Source organism: Diplotaxodon limnothrissa, linkage group LG13 (assembly GCF_057381915.1).
Source record: "Diplotaxodon limnothrissa isolate DT_005_m linkage group LG13, D_limnothrissa_male_GT1.1, whole genome shotgun sequence".
In the NCBI taxonomy this organism is placed as follows: Eukaryota; Metazoa; Chordata; class Actinopteri; order Cichliformes; family Cichlidae; genus Diplotaxodon; species Diplotaxodon limnothrissa.
The window spans coordinates 18,246,070-18,271,221 of NC_140608.1; the positions used below are offsets into that span (position 1 = coordinate 18,246,070).

General features: G+C 40.9%; 1 protein-coding gene and 1 long non-coding RNA gene across 10 annotated transcripts in view; one reads left to right on the forward strand and one right to left on the reverse strand.

Moving 5' to 3' along the window:
- Positions 1-785: 785 nt before the first annotated feature.
- Positions 786-25,152, reverse strand: part of tacc2 (transforming, acidic coiled-coil containing protein 2) — a 50,370-nt gene continuing 26,003 nt past the window's right edge. For 3 of the 9 annotated variants that reach the window (XM_085368797.1, XM_085368798.1, XM_085368796.1), the window contains exons 9-25: positions 19,443-19,549; positions 17,156-18,557; positions 15,471-15,528; positions 15,158-15,365; positions 14,748-14,797; positions 14,475-14,584; positions 14,046-14,199; positions 13,481-13,627; positions 13,050-13,142; positions 7,857-7,916; positions 5,456-5,596; positions 5,282-5,358; positions 4,286-4,329; positions 2,775-2,935; positions 2,572-2,678; positions 1,767-1,887; positions 786-1,679 (exon numbers count right to left, since the gene is read on the reverse strand). In XM_085368797.1, the coding sequence (XP_085224923.1) occupies positions 1,614-1,679; positions 1,767-1,887; positions 2,572-2,678; positions 2,775-2,935; positions 4,286-4,329; positions 5,282-5,358; positions 5,456-5,596; positions 7,857-7,916; positions 13,050-13,142; positions 13,481-13,627; positions 14,046-14,199; positions 14,475-14,584; positions 14,748-14,797; positions 15,158-15,365; positions 15,471-15,528; positions 17,156-18,557; positions 19,443-19,549 (3,106 nt within the window). In that variant the 3' untranslated portion in view covers positions 786-1,613. The remainder of the gene's footprint in view (positions 1,680-1,766; positions 1,888-2,571; positions 2,679-2,774; positions 2,936-4,285; positions 4,330-5,281; positions 5,359-5,455; positions 5,597-7,856; positions 7,917-13,049; positions 13,143-13,480; positions 13,628-14,045; positions 14,200-14,474; positions 14,585-14,747; positions 14,798-15,157; positions 15,366-15,470; positions 15,529-17,155; positions 18,558-19,442; positions 19,550-25,152) is intronic. The other 6 variants (XM_085368804.1, XM_085368800.1, XM_085368799.1 and 3 more) reach the window with 5 other exon arrangements.
- On the forward strand, positions 8,860-10,763 carry LOC146620156 (uncharacterized). Its single transcript, XR_014906656.1, has 4 exons — positions 8,860-8,946; positions 9,646-9,711; positions 10,062-10,217; positions 10,670-10,763. It is a non-coding gene; the product is annotated as an uncharacterized LOC146620156 (long non-coding RNA).

The window sequence follows — 25,152 nt, forward strand, 5'->3', positions numbered from 1 at the left end:
CTGGAAAGTTGTAATCAACATGATTGATACTGTGTCTCAGATTTGATAACTATGGGGTCCACAGTTATCAAATCTGTGAGTATTCAATCTGATTTATTCTTAAGCATTACAACAAGTCATTCAACTAATTCTTTTGAATTTGAAAGTAAATTTGTAAAGTGTACATGATTTGAATTGAAGTTCACTATAGTGAAAAGGGTTGGATATGTTTGCATGCAGCATATTCTAATAGTGTTAATTGCAGGGCACTGTATGCATGACATTATGATTGGGGGCTAGTCCTATTCCATGTGCTTTTTGTTTTTTTAGTTAATTTGGGGGAGGTTTGGTTTATGTTTCACGTATAACAGAGCTCACTGGGAATCCAAAATCTCTGCTGTGTCTGCTTACCTACCACCTTACTAAACACTCAAGCCTGACTATTTCACGCTTACCATGTAGATCATGTTTATGACCATGTTTATGAGCACAGTGTAAACTTCTTCTCCTGTTCCCAACATGATAATGTGCCATTTGTCCCTAAATGGCCTCCAGTCACTAGATCTAAATCAGTAGGGCACCTTTGGGATGTGGTGTTATTGGAAGCACATCATGGATGTGCAGCCACCAAATCTGAGGCAACTGTGTGATGTTGTCATGTCAATATGGGCCAAAATCTCTAAAGGGAAAGAAGGGGTACAACATGGTACTATTAAGATGGGTGGATATCACATAGAGGAATATAAAAGATGTAAAAATGGGGGGGAAATGAGAAAAAAGAACCAAATTAAACTCAGCATGCTGTATTGCCATCTTTTATTGCACTTTGTAAGCAGATGCTGTACAGTAGCTGTGCAGAGAAGTTATTCCTCAGTGTGACAAACAACCATTGCAGGACTAGGACAGGTTCATCCAAAATTAAATTACTTCTGGTCACAACTGAACACAGTCACAATTAGTTTGCTTTTTATCAAAATAAAATCCCAAAAATAAAGTTCCACAATTTCATCAAAAAAGCTATGACAAGTATGACAAATATCTACAATGTTATGTGAGGGGAGTGGCTGAAGACAACAGAATAACTATCAAAAATGCACAAGTCTTGTTTCCTACAGTATATACAAACATTAACATTACAAGTTCTTCTTTATCTCTCACATGCAAGAATCTATAGTGATCGCTTGTATTCTCTTAGTGGTGCATCACCATTTTATGGATAACTCTAACAATCTGGTTCTCATCTTCAAAGTCTATCTTTCTCTTTATTAAGAGGAGACAATAACAGGAGTGGGTAAACAGTCTTCTCCCTCAGTGGCTGTCATGGCAACATCATAATAGATAATTTAACCCATAAACAATGCTTGCACTTTCTCATTATCATACACGCACTCGCGCACACAGGCATACTCATTAGTGATATGATAAAACTTGAAAGCAGACCCCCTGATACAGTACGATACACTGAAACATCAAAAATATACAGAGTAATTAGGAGGAAGCCAATCCTGTGGATGATGTATACACATGGTCAGTAGGAAATACAACCCCAAGACCACTTTGGTCTTAGAGGTCCATCAATTTGAGAAGGAGTGCTTCTCTTCATTTTCTGCTTGGCTTCATTGTGATGTGGCCTGCTAACTCTTCCCCATCTTAGCAATTAGTTCATCACAGATCTTTGTTAACTCCTCGATCTCTTTATTCTGTAAAACAGTTAGCAACAAAAAATTATACACTTGGATAACTTTAGAAAATTTTAATTTAATATCTTCTTATATCCTAAAACTGACCTTCTGCTCTAAAGTGCGTTCCAGAGAGTCCACCTTCATCTGCTCCTTCCTCAGACTGGCCTGAGAGGCAGCTTGCTCCTGCTTGGCCTTGGCCCGCACCTGAGCTATCTCTGCGTTGGCCCTGGAGGCACACAAATGATACAAGAAATCACCTCTTCGCAACTCACAAAAGCCTATAAAATCTAAAAAGCAAATAAAAGTCAACAAAGAGTTAATATGGATCATATGTAATCTATAGAAATATGTTTCGATACGAGCCACTGTAAATACTGGTTTAGCTTCAGCTAGCAATGTTAGCTAGACTCATTGCTAGCTAGCTAGCTAGACTTGTTTCCAATTACACTGACTCATATACAAACATAATTCAGCTCAGACAATAAGTTATGCTGTACACTTAAAGAACAGTTTTTGGTACAGGAAAGTACCAATGTTATGGAGACTCACTGCTAGCTAAACTTCAACACTGTTCTCAGTCCCACAAACGCTAGAAATCACATCACATATCGAGAAAAAATAAATAAATAAAATATGACTACAAAGAACTGAAATAAGCATTTAAACCAAAGTATTTGAAGTCAAAAATTTATATTGTTCATGAGCTTTTGTGCTCAGGAAGTAAGAAAAACTGAAATGCACATAGTGAAAAAATTAGCAGCTTTAAAAAGCACCAGCATTTACTTGCATTCACATAAGACACTGCATTACTGTACTACATTTACTGCATTTACAGTGTAGATAGTGTGGTGGCGAAAATAACACAGTTATTGCAGAAAATGTGACATAATAAGAATATGCACAGACTCACCGGTCTAGTTTCTCCTCTGCATGAATTTTCAGGGCTTGATATCGCTGTTCCTCCTTGCGAACCCTTGAAAGATACTCCTGAGCGCATTTCTTCAATACCTCTTCATTCTGTATGTGGGTGACACAAGGGGGCAAGTAAAAAAAATCTGAGATGACCAACCGAGATGTTCATATTGATAAAAACCTGGGAATAAATTGTGTTACTTTGCGAAAGCCCTCCAGCACATCTTTCATCTTCTCATAACGACGGAAGAGATCGGCAAGAGACTTCTCCACAGAGTTAAGGTCGGCCAGTGCCTGGTCCTTCTCCATGATGAGCTGCTGGATGGTGTGATGGGAAAGAGATTTCTCTTTCTGGTCATCCTCTGATGGACACACATAGAGAGGATGCAGATAAAGAGTCTACTAGGTGAAGAAACTGCTGTTATGGGTAAAAATACTGTTAAAAGACCCCAATCAGCACACAAACACACACACACACAAAAGACTTCTCTGACATTTTTCACAATATATCTAAATGTATTTGTGGTAGTATGATTCAACAAGATGTTTTACTACACTATATGAGGATTTCTGATAAACCAGTGTAGCATGCAAAACACAAAAAGCTGAACAATGAGAAAAGAAAAACAGAGGAGAAACATCAGAGTGGCCTCAAGACCTTTCAGTGTTAAATATCAATGTGCCTACACTATTTCAGCCTACAAATATCCCTTTCATTTCCCATCGATGAGCAACTCGGTTAACTCACCAAATCTGCACGAATGACTTCACAGCCATCGCCAGTCATGGGTGAAGTGCACGTGTTCATGTACAGATTTACAGTGTGTATTACATCTGACTGAATATGTATAATATTGTACTTTACATGAACAATAACAACAACAAAGTCATTTTTTAAAACTCATTAGATTCAGTCCTGTCTCTCTTTTAAAAACTAGTCTCAGCCTGCAGGGTGAAAGCCAAACCCCCCCCAAAAACCAAACAAATGAATGAATGGCTCTGAATGAGATGAAGAAATTGAGCACAGCTGCTCCCCTCTCTGATGGACGGATGGAGAGATGCGAGCTGACACAAACAAATGAAAGACAATTCCTCGTTACTCACCTGGCATGCCTGTCAGGGTTATCAAATAGTAAGGGGGGCAAAGATGGGAGCAGAACAGAAAAGAAGGGACTGTGTTAAGTCAAGCTGGGAGGGCAAGACACGTGACAGAGCCGAGTGTTAGACATTAGCAGAGGCAGACTGTTCCTGTGTGTGACAGTGTTTTAATGAGAGTAGGAAAAAGAAAAAGCCGGTCGCAGTGAAAGAAAAAAAATCAAATCTTCGGGGATGTTCAAAGGTGGAAAGGAAGATGTGGGTGAGAGCAGGAATAATGCAGGAGTGTGAGCCTGCGGTGAAATTTAATGAGTCCAGAGAAGCTGAACAAGAGCGGGCAAAGGAGAGTGCTGTCCCCTCCACTGACATGAGGATTCAGTTCACGTCATTCAAATATGAAAGCAAACACAGAGAAAAGCGAAATTTTGCAAAGGACAGAAAAAAAATTCAAATAAGATTCAAATATCTGTGATCAGTAGCACTGGGTAAGGCCTCACAAGGACCTTATAGCAGATCAGTTTGCAAATGAACAAGAGTAAAATAAAGTGGAAGAGTACGGGAAACAAAAATAGCAGCTTTAAAATGAAATTTGCGTGCTTATGGTTACGTGAACTCACCTATCATCTGGGCAATTGTCTTCTCATACTCAGCTACAATTCTCCTGTGGATGAGAAGTTGCAAATCTTCAGTATATGTCACATAAAAAGTCAAAAAAGAAGACTCCTCACATCGAATACCAAGAAGTCTATTTTTTCCAAAAATTCCCATCTCTCCCTCTGACATGTGCAGCCCTGCACCACCCGCCTGTTGCTCGAACCCTTCCAACAAACACCTGTGAGCTACTTATCGCCGTCCAGGTTTACAGTAAATGCGCCGTATTTAGAGGAAATGGAGAATTTGCTTTGAATTAGCTCCAAAATTTACTGCACAACTTTTCAAAATCAAATTGAATTTCTGTTGTTTGAAGTGTCTCGACACAACTAGTAGAAAAGCAACAGGACCCAGTACGAAGCTTCGTCTTTTTAAAAGCAAGTTTCCAGAGGTAAGAGGATAGATTAGCCATGCCTTCCCCTTAGCCTCTTAGCCTCTCCTTATCCAAAGTCTAATCATTCAAATGAAGTAAGCTCCGACTTATCCACACTAACTGAGCAGCAGACAGCTGACACCCGCCACCTGCTGACACACAGTAAAGTTTCTTTACTGTACATCTTTCCCAAAACCCCAATTGGAAGCTATGAATTTAACCTAGACTGATCATCATGAAACAAGTGTAGCTACTGCTAGTTACGAGCTCAGTTGAGCATAACCTAGGATATTTTCTCACATATAACTTTTTAACAGTAAAACCTCTACATTTACATCACATGATCTCCATCTATTTATCTCTACTCCTTGCCAACAGGACGAGGTGTTGATTTTTTTAAATGGCTATCCAGTCTCCCGTTAATCATGGCCTTGTCTGACACCTTAAGCGAGATAAACCGCTTGAGAGGTTCGGCGGTTGATAATGGGCGGAGTCCGAAACACAGCTAGGTGTTAGATTCATGCTTCAGTGTCTGCGTGTGGGATCCTGGTGTATGAAAGCGATAACAACCCAAGGTGTCTCTTCTTACCTCATCTCCACCACTTCCTGTCGACTGTCTTCATACTTCCTCTGCCACTCCAGCACTTCTTTCTCCTTTGTCACAATCTGAGGATGGAGACAAAATCATTTCATTAAATGTGAGATGCAGACTTAAAGGAACAAACAATGACTTACGGAGGAACAAGAAATATTTTCAGGGCACCTCCTCTCGTGCAATTCCCAAAGAGTGGTCCAGTTCTCTGGGCAAGTGGGGACTCTCCCCTTCGATGTAGCTGGCCGTGGTCCTGGAGTACAGCGAGTTCTTGGACACGCCACTCTCTAGTGAAGATGACACGTCTCTGTGCTGCTTCCGGAAAGCAAAGGAGAGGAGAGAAAGGACGCAAACATAACCTGTTACCAACGAGGCTGTGGCAACCGCAGGACACCCTCGCCCTCAGGGTCACTCGCACATTCTGGACTGAACCAAACTGCTAGGCAGCGTCAAACTATATCAAAATGTGCCACACAGCAAAAACAATACAAAATGAGGCAAGCCAGGGATGTTCTTGAAGACTTGGTCAGCTGCTACATGATTGGATGAAACAGTCTTCATTGCCACAGTATTAGCCGTGTTATTGGCTGATGCTGGCCCCAGCCGAGCAGTCCTGGTCAACTGCTCATTGAAAGAGCTTGAATGTGATTGGGTCCAAGCAAGACAGAGGGGAAGGTGGGCAGCAGCTGATAGTATACAGGAGAGGGAGGTTAGGGGGGGGCAGATTGGGCAGCAAGGGATAGATATGTTAGTCTAATGTTAAAGCATGTTAGAGCATAGTTAACAGGTCTTACCCGTTGTTCCTAGAATCACAGGATTTAACTCATTTTTTTACAGCTACAGAGACTGTAATGTGATGAGGGCTAAGGTGAATCAGAAAATCTTCAGGGTTAATCATTAGAAAGAGTCAGACTTTGGATCTAAAGTATAGACACTACAAACCCAAATGCATCTCCAAGTGTCCGTTGCAACCTATGACAAAATAAATAAAAGCCTCCTCACTTTATCATATTAAAATACAGTTGTTCTAGTACCACGTTTGGGTCCCTGAAAACTCTGAAAAGGATTTAGCTATCCTTGGTAGATAGGGATTACAGGAGGATTTGATGATGGGGGGTCACAGGAGACAAGGAGAGGTCTACCGCTACTTTGGAAAGAGTTAAGTGTTTGGTCCGGCTGTACAGCTAATTGCATTACTTCTCTGAACAGAAACGGTCAAGTACATATAACAACAAACATCAGTCAGATACTGATTAGGTTTTTATCTACCAATACAGAAAGGTTCAGGTTCAGAGACTTTAAGGAAACAAATCAAACCTGTGGTTCTTTGGTAAAGCTGCAGCAAGAATCCGCTAACAAAAAGCCCCTTTTAGTAAATCATCCTGAATCACATGTTAAATAAAGAGCTTTTTTCGTTTAGTAGTACTTCAGGCAAATGTCACAGACTTTTCATTAACAGCACTGACTGTACTGCATGGGACAAAACATGCAGGATTCAGATTTTTAACGATAACCTGCTTTGTATTTGTTTTGCGAGGAAAGACTCACGTCTATGAAGCCTCAATGATGCACCTGAAATACCATGCCAAATGCCATGAACTAAACACTCAAAATGTTCACTGTTGTTTATCTACTGAAGTGAGAGCCAGGTTTCAAGTTGGAGATGAGTTACCATGGTAACCCAACCTCAGCTGAGATGCACAAAGTAATGACTAAAAAATAGAAAAAGGAAAATAAACTGGATTGTTTAATTTCTGCTGCCTTACTCATCACTGAGCAATGTCTGTTATGTTGTGAGATGTGTTTTCTGCTGGCACACTCTAATAATCCTCCAGAAACAGTCTGCACGTCAGGTACTACATGTAATATACTACATGTACTACAGGTAATGCAAAGATGTTTTGGACTGGCTAAAAAACACACACATGATATCAGCATAATAAATAACACATTAGTATGCAATTTCAGACACAGACAAGGTGAGCACACTGAAATCTAACCTCTCTTTACACGAAATGCCTTAATTGTAGATTTAATGCTAACAAAAAAGACCCAAAAACACAAGTCGAAGCCACATCCCCCAAAGACAGAGAGGACTGATTATTAGATGCACAAAGGCTACAACAGACATACTACATAGCTGTAACTGCACATAACAGCTCACAAAGAGCTTTTGGTAGGCAGCAAATTAATGGACTCTCTGTAACTTATGGATCTATTAGACTAGACAATCTAGTGGAGTCTGCAAGAATTTGGATGACAGTTTTGGCTTCACAGTCCATTACTAGGAGGCTAAAGTGCTGAATTTCAGCTATAATTGGAGTGCAATTACCTTCAAACTCTATGAATAATAGCGTTTATCGCCCTTATCTTGGTTTTACAAAAAAGTAAGCTATAATTCTTAACCAGTGCAGATGTGAACACCTTTAATCACCTTTAAAGCTTATATTCAGGACATTAATCTGGTCTGCTGACATACTGAGCCATTAAAACTATGTGTTTATAATGAAGTACTTGGACTGCGCTATGGGTGGACGTGAACACATCACAGGGGGAACTATGTTGCGCTTACTTTGAGTAAGGGTGAACCGTTGATATTCCACCGGCGAGTACTGGGTTTCTTGAGACGAGACTGTAAAATGCGTGGGACAACAGAATGAGACATGGAAGGAAAGACGTAGGTGGGAAGTGCGTGCCCTGCTCCAACTCTTGCAAGAGTTTAAGTTCAGCACCTGCCTCAGAATTTGGACCAGCAAATTCCCAGGTACTACTTACCCTGCCTAACGCTGTTTTGTTAGTACTGTTAGTCAAATAGATGGACCAAATCACAAAACAAGAATGTGACCTGGGATTTGGGGAGGTGATCATGAAACGTCAACAGATCTGCACCGTAATATGTAACTCCTCAGCTGCCGAGTCTAATGTGAGACATTCCCAGTCACATTCATGCTGACGTAAGTTTCTCATGAAACAGGCAACATGCATGTTGCCCAACATGCATCACAAAGGCAAGGGACTAAGACACAGCACTTGGTTCCTAAGGCTTAATGGAGCTCGCTGGTAGTCAGGGTGGGAGCTGGGACGCATCAAGCCATGTTAGAGTCCAATGTGGGGACGCGGAAGGTGGCGGGACTGTGGATGCAGCTGTACAGCCACCATGTTGATAAGGCCATGGATTCACAGTCACACTCAAAATGGTGTGTTTAAGGGGAGGGAGAGGCAGGCTGAGACACACTCATGCACACACACACACACACACACACACACACACGCACACACAGTCACGCACATGTGCATTTCACACACACACTCAAAAAAATGAATGAGGTGGATTGTTCAGTGTATATTAATTATTTATTTTCATTTTACTTAAAATATATGTTTTTGTTAAGTTAACATATGTTTTTCTAATCAAGTCTACGTAATTGTGTCTATTATTCAACGTACATAATACTAATGTGTTACTTGATCGCATAACATTTAAGTTAAGTCAATTAGGATCGATATACCTTGTATATCCACAAGGTGGCAGTAATGCAAAAACAGTTGTAATGAAACCGCGCAGAACAAGAAGGTTTCACGGCTTGTGCCTGCTCATGCACAAGACTTCAAATTTAACTGAAAAAGGCTGTTTTGGCGCCAAGCTGCTGTTTCTTTGAGAGGTAAGACCACTTTTTTTCTTTGACTATGTTGTGTAGTATCTATATGTCCAGCATGGTTATATTTTGCGTTTGTCTTACAAGACATGTTATATCGTTTGCGTGTGCTTGTTTTACATTAGTTTTACTGGGTCCTGGACATGCTTATTTTGTGGACTGTGTAAGAAACATTTTTATTGTTTTTTGTTTTATTAAGGGATTAGCTACAGGGGTTCATGGGGTTATTCTTTCAAGGGGTTATTTTTCCATTTGCTTTCTTGGGATTCCTTTTCTGTAATCCGAGAGTCGGAAATATCGAATAGGATAGCAAGGATAGCATAAAGTGACATTTAAAATCCAAAAAGTCAAGGGCGAAAGCCACTGTGACACCATTGTTCTGCTCTATCAGTAATCTGTATTATGTAAAAATGGTCTGTAAATACAGCATGTTTCCTAGCGGAGTTATACATATCAATGTAGTTATAAATTACAGTTTGTGAAAGTACACACTTAATTTTTTTTAATAAAATTATTCAAGACATATGAGTGGACAGACAATGGAGGTCGACAGACCTGGTGATAATTGCTTCTATAGAAAGTTTGCACATGGCAGTGTCAATCTCTTGCTTTTCTTCTGAGTAGTATTTTATTTAGTTGTAATTCAAACAATAATTTGCTTCTTGAAATTAAGGAATTAATTTTTTTTTTCTTTATAAATCTCAGATCCTGCCTTTACCTGCTCCCTCCTATACTGATGTGGTGTATGTGGTATTGCTGAGCTTGTATGTGGTATGTGAACTGTTATACTTTTAAAAACAAAACTGTTTTATAAGTTAAGTTTTCTTTTGTGACCCATCCCATGCCCCTGTTATTTCTTCTCCACATCTGAACCATGGTAAAGGTTGCAGTTCAAGGGCCTGAGGCATGAAATTCTTTTCAGATCAGCTGTGATCAATATTTTTTGGAACTTGATAAATAACAATAAAAGCTGTAATGGCTCCATTAGCATTTTGTGTAAATGTTTGTGTTAAAATTATAGCTTTAATGAGGTCTTACTACATTAGTTTTAGTTTGTATATGTGTACATATAGTATGTATATTTACAGTACAGTATGTTGTGTTTGTTGACATATTTTCAGGTGGAAGCAGAATATGTGAGGATTACTACTGCTGCACATGTTCCAAGGCTTTTTACACAACTTGACCAATACACTGACCAGCTCATAAAAGTCTTCAAGAAAAAAGGAGGCGTTGCAGGGAAGAAAATTAGACAAACTTTGGCCCCAGCCACACAGGTGCGTTATTCTGTTGGTAGCAAAATATTATGGCTAATAAGATCATTTTCAAATTTAAACAGCTAGTGTATGGTAGCTGCACAGTGCACTTACATTTATATTAAGCAAGACAAAGTTTGGTACTCAAAACGTTGGAAAATTTAAATTACCTAAACATATGTAAAATCTGATCCCTTGATTTAGGTTAAACCAGAAGTGAATGTTTTTATGTTATGTTTTGAATGCAAAAAAGATGATGTATTAGTTTGTCTTTACCTCCATTATGGACATATATAATGTGGTGGAAACCCTGCCCAACAGGTTAACTATTCATGTCCATGTGATGATTAGTTGGTCTTGTGTACATGTCTATCTGTGCAGTGGATATGTCATTCATTTTGCGTATAATGTGAGTTTCTGTCATCCTAAAGTATATCTGTTTTCTCTTCCTGTATCTCTGCCACTCTCTACAGAAGGAAACCATTGAAAAGGGGAGGGAGTGTGTCCTCAGGGCACTACCTTTTTACCTGAATGAAGACCCAAGCATCCTCTTCAAAGAATAATTGGTTGGTAATTTTAGTTTAGTTTTTTATCTGTATTAAACCAAATTTTGAATAACTAATGTTGTCGCATGTTGTAATGTTGTTGTTGTTGTAATTTGCATGGAACCTGTTTAAATGTTTTGGGAAATCTTCTTGTATACCCAAACTATTTATATTTATCGTTGAATCTGTAGTCTGAAATAGTGGCACACTGGGGTGCATGTTCCTAATATTGTGTTTACGTCATTAAAGGGTAGCTTTGGCCCTTTTTCTTTCTTTTTTTAAAACTGGATGCCATTTTTCTATGTTTTTGTGTCTAAGCTACAGCTGTTCAGAGGGAGCTGGAACAAATTACCCTTGCTATCTTTACCATCGAAAGAGCTGATGCCAGCACTCCTCCAGCCGATGTGGGTATAACCATCTAGTGTGTCCTGCATGACCTGGAAGACCTGGCCTCTGCATGTGCACTCTTAATGGGTGGGATACATGCACTGAATCTCAGTTAACCTCAAGACTGAAAGCTAAGAGACAAAAGTATTGAGATTTAAAGGATTTAATTGAGAGATGATACTGCACCAGAAATGTTGAAGGGTGGTGTGTATATTAGCGTTCAAGGCATATTGTTATGAGGTGGAAATATATTCATATTCAGTTTGTGTTACATTGTGTGCATTGTAAAGGTAATTGCAATACATACTAAAAATAAGGGTAAGTTAGGAGGTTGATCTGATATCCTCGTGTTGGTGTTGTTCCCAGATCATCATACTAAATGTTGTTCCAGGATCAACATTGCAAGTGACCAATCAGAATGTTGTGACGTCATACCTTTGCGACTTCGGGAAAAACCGGCGTAAAACAAAAAACTGTACTTAAGCTGCGTGAAACCGCCTCTGTCCGCCGATCAACTGACCCTAACCCTAACCGTAACCCTTTAATAAACAGTAAGCAGAATTGATATTGTCCTTGCAACACTGGAATTTCATAAATGCACGAATGGCTTGGAATAGAATAACGTCACAACAATGTGATTGGTCACTTGCAATGTTGAACCTGGAACAACATTTTCATGATGGTCTGGGAACAACACCAACACGAGGATATCAGATCATCCAAGTTGGGAATGCAGGATGAATGTATATTTTGTGGACTTTTAAAGACGAACAATTGTTTCCATGTTAAAATGTTTACATCTGAAGTTTTTTGCCCAAACACTGGTAAAATAAATGTTGACAGTGGCGAGTGTTAAATGGTTACTGCTGTGCTGTTGCAAAAAAACTGAACGCTGACAAGCTGTTTTATTGTTAGACCATAATGTTGGCATGTTTTGTTAAAGTTTTATTTGGGATGGTGATGTAATTTTCTTTGATTGCTAATATCAGTGGACTATTTATTATTATTATTGTTGTTGTTGTTGTTGTTGTTACATTTTTTTTTTAAATTGTGGCTGTTGAGGTGGACACTTCACTTTGCATTGTTAAAGGAAAGCACTTCATTGGCATTGTGTTACTGGACTGACCCTAAGCAATCATTGCAAATAGCAACTTTGCTATCCATTTTAGACACTAAAAGAAAAAAACACTCACAGACCTTACTAGCATCACATGTGCATAACTCAAGTGTCATCTTATCAATGTGTTATGTGATCTTCAATGCGTTTTTTTTTCTTCTATTTCTGGTAGATACAGACATTTAATTTAAAGTCTTGATGTTGCATCTGTCTACATACTGTTAATTACTAACCCTAATGAGCTGTTGTGTTTTATTTTGGACTGGGTTTACACAAATGCTCACTGAATGTGTTGGCAATAAAATAAATTTAAAAAAATAAGTTGGATGTACTTAATTCATTTGTGTGGAACCTGTTGACAAAATAGATTTATGTAAAACTAATTAATAAAGCACAAGGTGGCTGAAAATATAATATTTGAATTAATCTAACTTAAATTTAACATTTTACTGCCACAAATAAGAAATGTGTTGAAGTAACTAATCTAAACTATCTAACCTGAAAATATATCATCTATGTTCATACAACATAACTTGATTTAGTTAGTCTTAAATATGTCTTGTTAATCTTAAGTAGTTTTTTTAAATTAGATGAACTAAAGATTTTTGCTTTAAACTAACATAATTCAATTTCGTGGAACCTGTTGACAAAATAATTTTAATTAAAGTCAACGTTTCATTTTTTTGAGTGCACCTGCGTTTCGCTAATCCCTCATTCAAGATGCATCTTTTGCTCTTGCAAACACACTTGTTCACCCACACACACACTTGCATACAGCAGGTGCAGGCTGACTCAGCGCAGTACCTGGGGGGTTACAGTGGAGAGGGAGGGGCACTGAGAGATGTTTTTGGCTACCTGCAGAGCCTCTATCCTCAGGGCAGCAAGCACCAGCTCCTCCTTGGCCGCACACATTGGGAGGGCCGAATTTCAGTGGTAAGGGAGGAGAGGTTGCAGCCCAAGAATGACAGAGTAAGAGGGAAACACATGAAATTTGAGTTGATCTGCCATCTACATTTTATGCACCAGTAATCTATTTTACCCAGCAAGCTAAAAAAAAACCTGCAACTTATGGAGGAGGAGGAGGAAAAAATGGGAAAATGAAAAGGCAGGATGTAACACAGTGACACAACGGGGAATAATGTTTTGTACAAAAACACACACAGAGACAAATATCAAGGCCCAAATATGGGTCGGCAAATTTATCAAGTAGGGTCTTGTGTGGTTTCTCAACACACCTGCAGTTTTTGGGCGAATGCTGTGGGGTTGGTCTCAGCCAGGTCAGGCTCCAGGTACTGCAGGGGGTCGTCACACTCAGACAGCCTGTCTAACAGGGGCATGGCCAGGGCTGGCGCAAGTGCCTCCACGGGGCCCTGGCTAGGGGGCTTCAAGGGCACCAGGAGGTATAGGCAGAAGGGGAGGGAGGAGGGGGCAGGGGGACAGCATGGCAAAGCAAGCGCTGAGATTTTTTTTTGAGTGGCAGCATTGGGAGGTGGTTTGCTGAATCTGAGCTGGGAACCTAGTGTGACTGACTGGCTTTTCATTATCAGTGACAAGGATTTAATAAGAATCCCTGTGACTGATGGTGTTCACTTTGGAGGGCTGAGTCACAGCCTATGACAAAGCATTTACAGCGTGGCACTGTCTCCCCCTTGTGACTAAACAACAGCATGGTGCAAATGCTCCGAAATCAAAAAACATGACAGTTTCCCCTTAAATGGTAATGACTAGACATGAGTGTAAATTACATTTATGCACAACAAATTAACTGTAATTAAATGTCCGCAAAGGCACTTGACTTACCTGCTCCTCCATCTCGGTGCTCTGTGTTCGACTGAGCACCTCGCTTTCTCTCTTCCTGCCCTTGTCTGCAGCAGAGCCCTCGGGGCCAGGCCGGGAGCTGAGCACCGGTGTCTTCATACCTGCTGTAATCTGGGCCTCCATCTCTTCAAAACTCCTGCACAGAATGAGAAAAACCCAACAGGAGATGAGGCGGGGAAAGGCACGGCATGTAATGCATCGCAGATGATGGACGACAGCATTAATGAAAACATTGCTGAAGGAGCTGAAACGAATACATTATACATTATTTGTGGTGTACACTTAGCACACACGAGAATAAGAAAGGGACTTAAAAATGCAGTGTAAAACTCACATAGTATACGTTAACAAAACCATTACGTAGTACAGCAAAGAAACAAAGTTGCAAGCGTAACAAGTAAACTATTTTACCCTGTGCAGGGGGAGCTGGGTTCAGATCCATGCGCACATGTATTTTTGGTTAAGTTGTCAGATACTGAGTCCAACTTCAAGTACAAAGATGGCTTCTTTGCAGACGGAGGCTAAAAGACACACAAGGTTAAAAACAAGAACGAAGACTATCTACTTTTAAAAGCTAAAATATCATATAGCACACAAACAATGTAAAATAAATGCTATAAATACTAAAAGTAGTGACCATAAGACAAGCTCAAATACAATCTCTCTGTAATATTAAATACTCACTGGGGAAGAGGAGCCAATCTTCTCCATGTACTCAATTTCATAGTCTTGTACTGAGAGGGAAAGGCAAAACAAAGCATTAGATACAGTAAACAAAATGAAGAGACACATCAGTGGTGTGCTGAGCTCTGGTTTGACGAGTTCAGAGGACGAAGCAGGGCTGTTTGTTTTCCCATCTCTGACCCAGATGGGGTGAACCAGATAGCCTCTGGGAAGCGTTGGCTCTTGCGTAAGGTCAGAGGGTAGTACAGAATTGGGCCAGCAGACTTATATCGCTGCCACAAGAAAAATCAATAACACAGCAGTATGAATAAAAGCTAAAGTTTCTGATTCATATACAGTATGTAAGGATTTATCCAGACATAAGCTCTGAATTACCGAGAGTTACAGAGAGTCAGACAGTTATGCCTCACCTGGAGTCTCCTTAGGAAGGCTGTTCTCATTAACAAAGGATGTAAGGTCGCACGGTTGAGGAAAGTCTTGCTGGTCAGAGTTTAAATCTCCATCCATGTCGTGCAGGGCTGCCCACTTATGACTGGTGGAGGAGGCTAGTTTCTCCTCATCTGTGGCATGGTCATCCTGCTGGTGAAGGGAGGAAGGTTCATCTGCGGGTATAAGATCCTGCGACACAAAAAAAGGCGGCAGAGAGTGATGACACATGAAAGAGGGAGAAATGCACATAGATAAAGCGGGAGAGCCAAGCGAGATTGCATATCAGATACATACCTGTGATGGGTCAGATAAGGGTGATTTCTTTGGCGACCTCTTCACTCTGAAAGTATTACTGAGGGGATATAAAAAGATCCACCGTCAAACTCTAGAGTCAATCATTATCTGTATTTAATTCTGCATTTGCTGCACATTTATATAGCATTTGTGTAGTCGTAGATGCTAAAATATGAGCTAGTTGGAAAGACTGGATTTTGCATAAAATCATCATTGCAAAAAACATTAATTTGCATAGTTCATTTCCACATGTGCAACAGTGCTGCTTACTGTGTGTGGCTGAAATGGATAGAACAGTAAATGCTTCTGAAGAGGGCTGAATCTATAGTTAGTAACTGGACAGTGAAGAGTAATGGAAAATTAATATTATGTTATGAGCAGCTTGGTTTTCCAGGTTTAGTGATCATGATGATGAGGTAAACAATACTGTAGCTTAATTATTAGAACTTTGCAACAACCTTTAGAAGGAATTATCCAATTTTACACTTACTTACACTGTAAATACATACAGTCACGTGCAAAAACAAGTTTTCACACGGCTCTATGCAGTTTTCTTTTTTCTCAGACTTTATCAGTCTCTCACATTGTTGTGGAGGAATTTTGACCAACCTTTCTTTACAGTGCTGCTTCAGTGATGATCAGTTAATCAGGTGCATTAGCAGCACCTGGCTACTACTTACCCCCTTAATTTTTATCAAAGCAGTAATGATGTACTTAGTTTTTCACAGGACTGCATAGACCCTGTTGTTTTTATGCTCAGTGTTTAATGTGTAATGCATGCCTGAATTAATAAAAGGGTTATGTATCCCTGTAAAAATATATTAAATAGCAGTAGTATCAGATACAGTATGTGGTCTGAGCCAAATTTGCTCTAATTCACATGCAATAAAACATACTGTTGACATTGTACATGTTTTTTATGATATCTGGGTCCTTGATTAAATATTATCACTAAGTTGTAGTTCACTGCATTAAAAGAAAGGTAGCTTCTGGTCCAGCCTGTTTCAAACTGTATGTGATCCTGGCACACGCTGATACACTGTAGCTTTCGTTCTTTCCTCAATAGCAAACAATGAACACCAGAGGGGGCACCAGCACCTTCTTTGTTAAACACTTACAACTGGATACAAATGAACAAAATTATTGCAGATACTTCAGTGTAAAAAAGGAAAGCAAAATAACAAAAAACAAGAGAGTTTTTCACCACTATCCATCCATAAGTCAATAGAAATATAGCATTAATTTACTAACTGGATCTTCTATTGGAGGGATTATGGGTGATTTAAACTGGCATGGATACTCCAGTTAAAATGGGTACGTTTCTGATGAGTTTCAGTGATTTAATAGCGAGCGCAAATGATTTTGATGTTTCTGTTAATAGGGACAACAGGGCAACATGCTGGTTCAAAGAGGGCCAGATTGAATTAGAGGGCAAAAGGGTGGATGGCTGTATTGTCCCTGTACTTACAAAAAACAACATAGAGAAGACACACCCCTGGACTTCCTGTGACATATGAGAATACACAGACACAGGTGACAGACAGACAGACAGACAGACAGACAGAGGACACTGGCAAAACTGGCTAGAGAACCACATACAAACACAGACTAACCTAAAATCCTCACAGACTGATGCAGACTTTTCTGTGAATAGACAATCCTCTGGTAATACAGAGTGAACTTACGATTTGATGGGAGTTTTCTTCTTCTTGGCAGGTTTGTTCTGGTTCTGGTCCTCTAATTCCCCGAGGTTGTCATTTTCAGTATCATTGTCATTGGATGACAGTTCAAATGAGGCAGAAGTCTTAGGAGGGGAATTGGCCAACTTGTTGGAGCTTTTGAAAGGGTCTATGGAGTCATCAAAGTTATAAGGCGGCCTGGATAGTTTGGGGGAGTTGGTGATACTTTTCCTTGAAGTAAATGGATTCAAGTTTGGATCTTCATACTTGTCGAGTTCAAAGGTGTAAGATGCTTTAGTTGCCGGGATTTCATCCTCGTTGCTGTTGTGAGATGCCGGAGGAATGTTGTCCAGCTGCTCTGTCTGTGCTGGAGGCGCCTTTTTCAGCCCCAGCTTTGGTTTCCTCAGAGGCATCTTGGCACCTGGCTTCTTGCCTAGCTTCTTAGGTGGAGGAGAGGCCTGATGTGATGCCTCACCACTTTCCTCGGAGTAGTCAAACTCCAGTCTTAGTGACTGACGCTTGGGTATAATGGGCTGCTCCTCAGGATTCGTGACTGGCTCTCTAATAGGAGCGGGTGGACTGGGGTAATGTGGTTCCTCAGATGGGACGGGGGGACTCTCTAGAGGGGTGGAAATGGGGGCACACACAGGCTCCTTACGACCCAAAACAGGGGAATTGGCAATTTTACTACCTCCGGTTTTAAAGGGGTTGATGTTCTCAAAGTTGTCTGGATCCCATTTGTAGGAGCCACTGGGAGGGATGGGGGTTTCTTCTTTGTCTGCTTGACTTTCAGGGAGGGGTATCTCCTCCTGGCATAAAGGTAAGGCAGGAACAATAAGGCTCTCCTCTTGGGTGGTATGATTGGTCTCCTCTGGCAGGGGAGGAGGAGTCTCAACACGGGTCTTTCTGGCTTTTCGCTGCGTTCCTCCAGGACTCGGTGTTGCAGAGCCTCCTTCAGTTTCCTCCTGAGCCTGGAGAGGGCTGGCTGTTCGAGGTTTCGCCCGCTTCTTAATTTCTGGGGTGCTGCTGGATGAGTCTGGCCTTGGGCTCTCTGGGTTAGAGTTCTGTCTGAGAAGAGGCTTTTTCTTTACAGACCCAGGACGACCTTTCTTGGGCCTGCGGAGTGTCCCTGGGGCACTCTCAGTGCCTACACTGAAAGACTCGGAGTGTGGACGGAAACCTCCTGAAGGTGATCCGTCCAACAGAGCAGAACTATCTAGTTCTCCTCCCTGGAGGCTCAGAGAACGGGTTAGAGTGTGAGTCGTTGATTCTGCAGCAAAAAAGTCAATGTTATATGTACCACTGGCAGCGATGGGCTTGTTTTCATCAAAAGTATTTGACTCAGAATGGCATGGTAGTTCGGCTGCAGTGAAGTCAGATGTAGGATCAGTGATTGAGGTGTCTTCTACTGCAAAAGGAGATTGAAAGATGTGGAACATAAGACAAAGATTTCTAGAGTCTAACTAATCCAACCATTCAGTCGAACATAACATGCTTTTTCTTGCTTGTTTTTTTTTTCGAATCAGTGAAAAATACCAAAGATACAGTTATACATGCATGAAATCATATTTTTGCAAGGTGATTGCCAAAGAATAAAGTACAGTGAAGACCCTATCATTTTATGGGGAGGCGTTTTAGCCTTTTCTTGATAATCTTGTCAAAATTGATGGGATTTATGAATACAGAAAAATATGGTCAGATTTTGATCCACCATACAGTACCATCTGGTAAGCATCTGAATGGCAACAGCTTCATTTTTCAGCACGAAACCTTTGCTAAGAGTTCAGGCTGTGTTGAAAAATAAAGATGGTCATACCAAATATTGACTAAGCTCAGTAGAATTGTAAAAGCTTTATTTATTCCCATCTGTATTTGCACATATTTTAATAAACTGCTGGGCCTATTTCCTGCTTTTCTGAAAAATATAAAGAAATGAGGGGTGAAGTTTTGCACAGTACTGTAGATTATGGTAGAATTTAACTGCTGTGTGATTGTCTTTGTGTGACACTTTAAACTCTAGAGATGGATGTGTTATAAATAATTCAATGAATGTCCCAACTGGACAAAAAGGCATGAAAAAAAAACACATAAAAGAGAGAATAAAGTGTCCCCAGAGATGTAGCTCTGAGCGCTGTAGGCTGACACGGCAAAAAAAAAAAGGCAGATTTAAATTACAACTTCATTCCACTAGGTGGTGTAACAATCCATCCAGTAACAACACTTTTTCAATAGTGAAACAGCTTAAATCGGTATAAAACTAAGCAAAGGTCATGAAATAATTGTCCTGCTGTACCTTTCTCGTCAGATGTTGTTTGCTTTATCTGAGGCTCAGCTGGAGAAACAGCCTTCACTGGAGTTGTAGATTCAGGGGTCTCAAAAGCGCCATCAGAGTCTGAGCTCCTACAATAAAAGATGAGGAAACATTAAGTGAAAGGTGCTGTGAAGCAGGCCGATACCCACTGGACTATAACGACCCATATCAGGCTCATTAACATAAATATCCATCCATCTCAAGAAAAAGGTGAAAGATAATATCATCACGAAGGACAGAATTATTTTCCAGTCGTGCAGCTCTAATGTTATTCTTTATGTCACGGTATGTTGGAGGTATTTTTAATCAGAGGCTACACAGTTTATTACACGCTTGCAGTACATCATGTGGGAATGGCAGTAAGAGTATTTCCTGTCATGTGTGATGGTTTAAAAAATTTAAAAAGCTCCAGGCTATGATGAGTTTATGTTTTCATTTCTAGGTGCTCCAATGAGAATGCTGAATCTGCAGTGAGGTGACAGATAACGACACGCCTGAGACAAAGCATTACCTTACACAGCACACACTAAGACTCAAATATACCAGAAAGCCTCAAGAGCCTTGATGAGATATGACAGCTATAAAATACAGGAAATACACAGGAAATACGGAAACACCTGAATTAAAACAATGAGAAATTAAAGCTTTCTGCGTGCAAATAAAGTCTGTACATCTGATCATTCTCAGCAAAACACACTCAAGTACACAAGTGGCAGCGAAGCTGGAAACATAGCCTGGCTACCCAGCTTAATGCTATGCTGATCAATGGATTATCTGACGGTATATGATTCCGGTCCCCCATCCTGTCTCACCTCTGTCTGACCGGTTCCCTGGCAGCCCTGATCATGCTGTCATGACGTGAGCCCCAGGAGAGACGGCGAAGGAGCCCCAGAGCCGGATCAGCGTCTGGGCTGTTCCCGTCTCCTGCCCCACCCAGCAGAGTGTCCCAGCCCCATCGAGCCCACTGCAGTGGAGACAGAGCCTGCCACGCACTCACTGCCATGGTTGCTGGTGGGCTGCACCTCTCCGCACAAGAGCTACTGCCTGACACACAGGTAGGAGCCCACAGATAGGATCCTGGATGCAGCCTTCCCTCTGCCTTGTCTCTTTCTCTCTGTCGTCTAGTATCCAGATCTCTTTGTCTCTAATCTACAGTCCTTTCATGCTGCTCTTCTTTGTCATCTGTAGCCATATCAGTTTGTCTCCACTCCTGTTCAGTAGGAAATGCTGTCTCCCAATCTAAATGCGACCGCCTGCAGAAGCCCACCTCCAGCAGTACACTATATTCTCTCTCGCTCTCTCTCGCTCTCTCACTCCTCCATCCCTCTACCCCTTCCTCCTTTTTTCCTGAAAATCTTTGCTATAACCACACTGCACAGGTCTAAAACACACCAGCCAGTTAAACCTCATTCTCTTGGATTGTATATTATACTGTACTGCAATAACACCATTTCAACTGGCATGTAATATATGTTACAGCACCCTTTAATCTTTTTCTATTCATACTGTCCATTCCTGCCTGAATTCAACAAATTTTGCTTTTCTTCAAGCAAAGACACACAGAGATTTACCCCCCAGGCAAATTCCAAAGCTTTCAATGGCTGAAATAAATGTGTACCATGAATGAGAAGGGTACATGGGACACCACTTAAGCCTTCAATGTGGTCAATAATAGAAACCAAGCAAGCTAGCAGTAATGTAGCATTACATTACAGCAACAGCAGATACTGCTGTAACAATATCGCATGCATCTAAAACATGAATGTTAATACACCAACAGCATATCAAATATTAGGTGGGCGTAATTAATACTTGTTTTTTTTATCTTAACTCTACAAAGGTGCTGTGATGCCAGATGAGACAGCACATGGTCTAGATGTGAGACAGAGCTGTAATCTCTGTGAGGGCCTAGTGTGTCCCAGCAGGATAAGACGGGTATGCCTACAAATCCATCTGGATCAGTCACTAGTAACTGCTTTGTACATTCAGGTGGTCAGGCAGGCAGTGACACAGACAGCTTCAAGGACAAGGACCCACTTACAGGGAGTAATATGCAAAGAGCAAATAAGCTTACAGACCACCGATCTAGGTTTACTGTACAAAATAAAGCCACTCAGTTAATTCATTGATAAAAAAGAAATTTAGCCGCCTAGTTAATGTTTATAAATTTAAAAAAAAATCTCAAAAGCTTCTACTTTCCAGATGTATGCAAATAAAGCAAAAAGGCAATAACAAAGTAATTAGGGCTCATTTCAGAGCTCTGTTTATGTCCTTGTGGATAGCATTTTTCATGCAACTGCAAACACAGTGTTGCTATGGTAACTAGAAGTTGCTCGCGCCATATGTTCCACGAATACGGAAGAAAAAAAGCTGTCTGGATCCACGCTGTTGAAAATACACACACAACCTAAAAAGGCCCCCACAGCTGACTGAGTGAAGTATATTATGATACGTGAAATGCTATAAATGCACACTGTAGATCTACACAGAGGTAAGCAGCTGTTGCATCAGCATCCTTTTGTTCAAAGCTCATTAGGAAAAACATGATCAATTTCTATTTACTTTTGCTCTATTACTTAATCCAGTAAATGTCCTTATTGGCCATCATTATTCTAATTTATTCCACTGGCATCTATTCGATCAAACACCGACAGAATTTATATAATTAAATGTGGATATCATGGAAATTAATAAGATGAATAATAATCACCGGGGAATGCCCACTGTGTTCATGCAACCATATCAGCAGCAGCTCCTGTGCTACATAGCAGCTGATGAAACGTAGAAAGAAGATGAGCAGGGTGTGGGAGAGCAGTCGGGAATATGGGGACGAGCGGAGACAAAGAGAGCAGCAGTTAATAGCAGCCTCTCGCAGGCTGAGATGACTGCCTGGAGACAGAAACTCTGCAGCGTGAGGCAGGAAGATGCTGCTTTTCAGACAGCCAGCTGTGTCGCTGCTTCCAACCGAATCCAACGCAGTCTGTCTAAACAGCTTTCAGAGCGCTGGAGGGAGAGCCGCCGGGAGAAACGGGGAGCAGGGTTAAAACCGACACAAAAACAGAATCCGGCTCAAAAGAATAAATTTTAAATTGTAAATTGAGACGAGCAATCGTCCGTTTTTTGCAAAAAGAGTAAATCTGCCATTGTCACTAAAGAGAGAAATAAGGAGACATGGAATGAGATGGGGGGGGAAAGAAGAAGGGAGGGAGGACTAGAGGCAGGCTGATGGTCTCCAAGCTGCTGTTTGATTAGCCTTAAAGGATTAGCTGCTGCACACTCCCTCCATCAAATCTTGACTGTCATACATCCCCAAAGCTAAACCTCTACAATTCATTACATCTTTGTTTTCTGCTCCTGATCCAGCGATTTTTTTTCCACTCTCAGCTCTGCACGGGTTTCAGCATCGGGCAGATTTGTGATTTGCTTTTAGCATTTTGGCCAACAAAGAACCTACTTCCCCCCCAACAAAAAGGGAAAGAACAGTGTAAAGTAGCAGTAGCAATAATCTTTATCTTAATCTGTTGGATGCTTCATAGCAATTATGAGTGACAAACTAATTATCACCAAAGAAAATGGATAATGAAAAAGGCACAACTTTTACAAAGTGTCTTTTCTAATAAGGTAACGCTGTGTTTTGATCTATACTAGGAACAGAGAAGGAAGAGGAAAATATGGCATCATAATGAAATATAGAGGCATACTATGCCTGTCCTAGATAGTTTAACTACAGAGGCCAACAGAGGGAGCTCCGACACATTTATCCTACTGATGAATGAGTCTGAATATGAAATATTGCATCATAGCCACTGTACGCTACAACCTATTTTCATTTTACAAAAGCACGTGCACAGTTTCTAGGATGGGATTAACAGGGAGCAGCCTGCAGAGGATTTACAGTGGAAAAAAAACAAACAACTATGACATCTGCAAATGATTACTGAACCTGCACTATCAAAATAATCTCTCAAACAGCAGATGGTTTGAAGTTTTCGTCTCTCATCTCCATCCAGGCTGACGTCAACTCTGATCAGCGATCACCTGTAATCTGGGGTCATTTGTCCAAAGTCTCAGAACAAGGAAGCCATTAAGATAGAATGTCAGGCTAAGATAATCTTTATGAGTAATACCACACTTAGCCTAATCTGACCAATGACTGTAAGCAGATGGCGCATTAAAAGGCAACAGGCCAGGCTGACGCCAGTAAAGCAGGCGATCGGCAAGTAGGGGGCTGCAACATCTCTCTCCATTTGGATTATGAGATCAGATGCTTGGTTCGTTCTCCTACCTTGGAAAGCAAAGGTAGGCGAGAGACAATGCCCCAGTCCTCATTCAGTTAAATTCAATTTTATTTACATAGCAGCAAATCACAAAAACTGTCACCTCTAGATGATTTATACTGTAAGGTAACGACACTACAGTAATAGACAGAAAACCCCCAAAATCAGACGGCACCCTATGAGCAAGTACTTGGCGACAGTGGAAAGAAAAAACTCCCTTTTAATAGGAAGAAACCTCCAGCAGAACCAGGCTCAGGAAGAAGCAGCCATCTGGTATAATCAGTTAAGGATGAAGGGAGAAAGACAGGACATGAGAACCAGAGATTAATAATAACTAATGATTAAAGAGCTTGGACTCTTGTTTTACATTTTAAAATAAAATGTGACTGAAAAGAACTAAAAGTCAGTAATTTGGTCTTTTTTCTTACACTCCGATTAGTAACATATAATGTTTTGATGTGTGAAAGCTTCTTATTAGTGCCTTAAACAGTGTTCCACAACTGATGGAGTAAAGTAGAAGTCGTACTATTAATGGTTGGGAAAGCTCTGCACACCTTTAAGAAAAATAGCTGCTGACTTTTATTACAGCTAGCCTGTGATAAAAGCTCACAGCAGTGAGTTGTGAATATTAATACAAAAGTATCCAGTCCTCCGAGGCCTAGACTTTGTAGGACTTTAAGATGAAAAATGACTTTATTATGCCATTAATCTTTAATTTCTACAGCACACAAACACCAGCGTTCAGTCCATTTCCCTGATCTCTCTCCTCTGTTGCTCCCCCGGGCGCAGTAGTGTGTCTGAGTTATAAATAAAACAAAGCAAAGTGGAGCACTCTTGCTCCGTCTCGCTCCCTCTAACTCCCTTTCTCTCATCCACTGATATTCCCGTGGTAACTCCCTCCCACCCCACACACGCAGCCACACACACATGCAGCGTGTTCTATTTCAACACAGTCACCACGTCCCACTCCCAGCGCGTCAGACGCGTCCTCCTTCCCAGAGAACGAAACATCACCCCACCAGCTTCCCAGCAGTACTTGCTGCACTGTATTCTGGCTCTGCTGAGCCAGGTCTCATCCGTACTGTAGTCGCAGGCAAAACGATGTGCATTTGCATGCACACGTGCTCCGATTTCCTCATCCTTGTTGACATCACAATAGCAAACAACAAAACAATACTGGCATCCTCAGCTGGCTACACAGGAGCGTTACAGGCTGGAAAGGTTTTGTGGGCAGAATGCATAGGGAAGAGCTAATAGGCTGAAGTGGGAAGGTTTCAAAAACAACAACAACAGAGGAGGGAAACAAAAAAGTGAGCCACAGGGATTGTCTTCAGCCTTCATCTCTCAGCCGTATCAGTGACATAACCAACAATCAGCCCTGTATGCACCTATAGTCACAAGTGACGGCACACTGA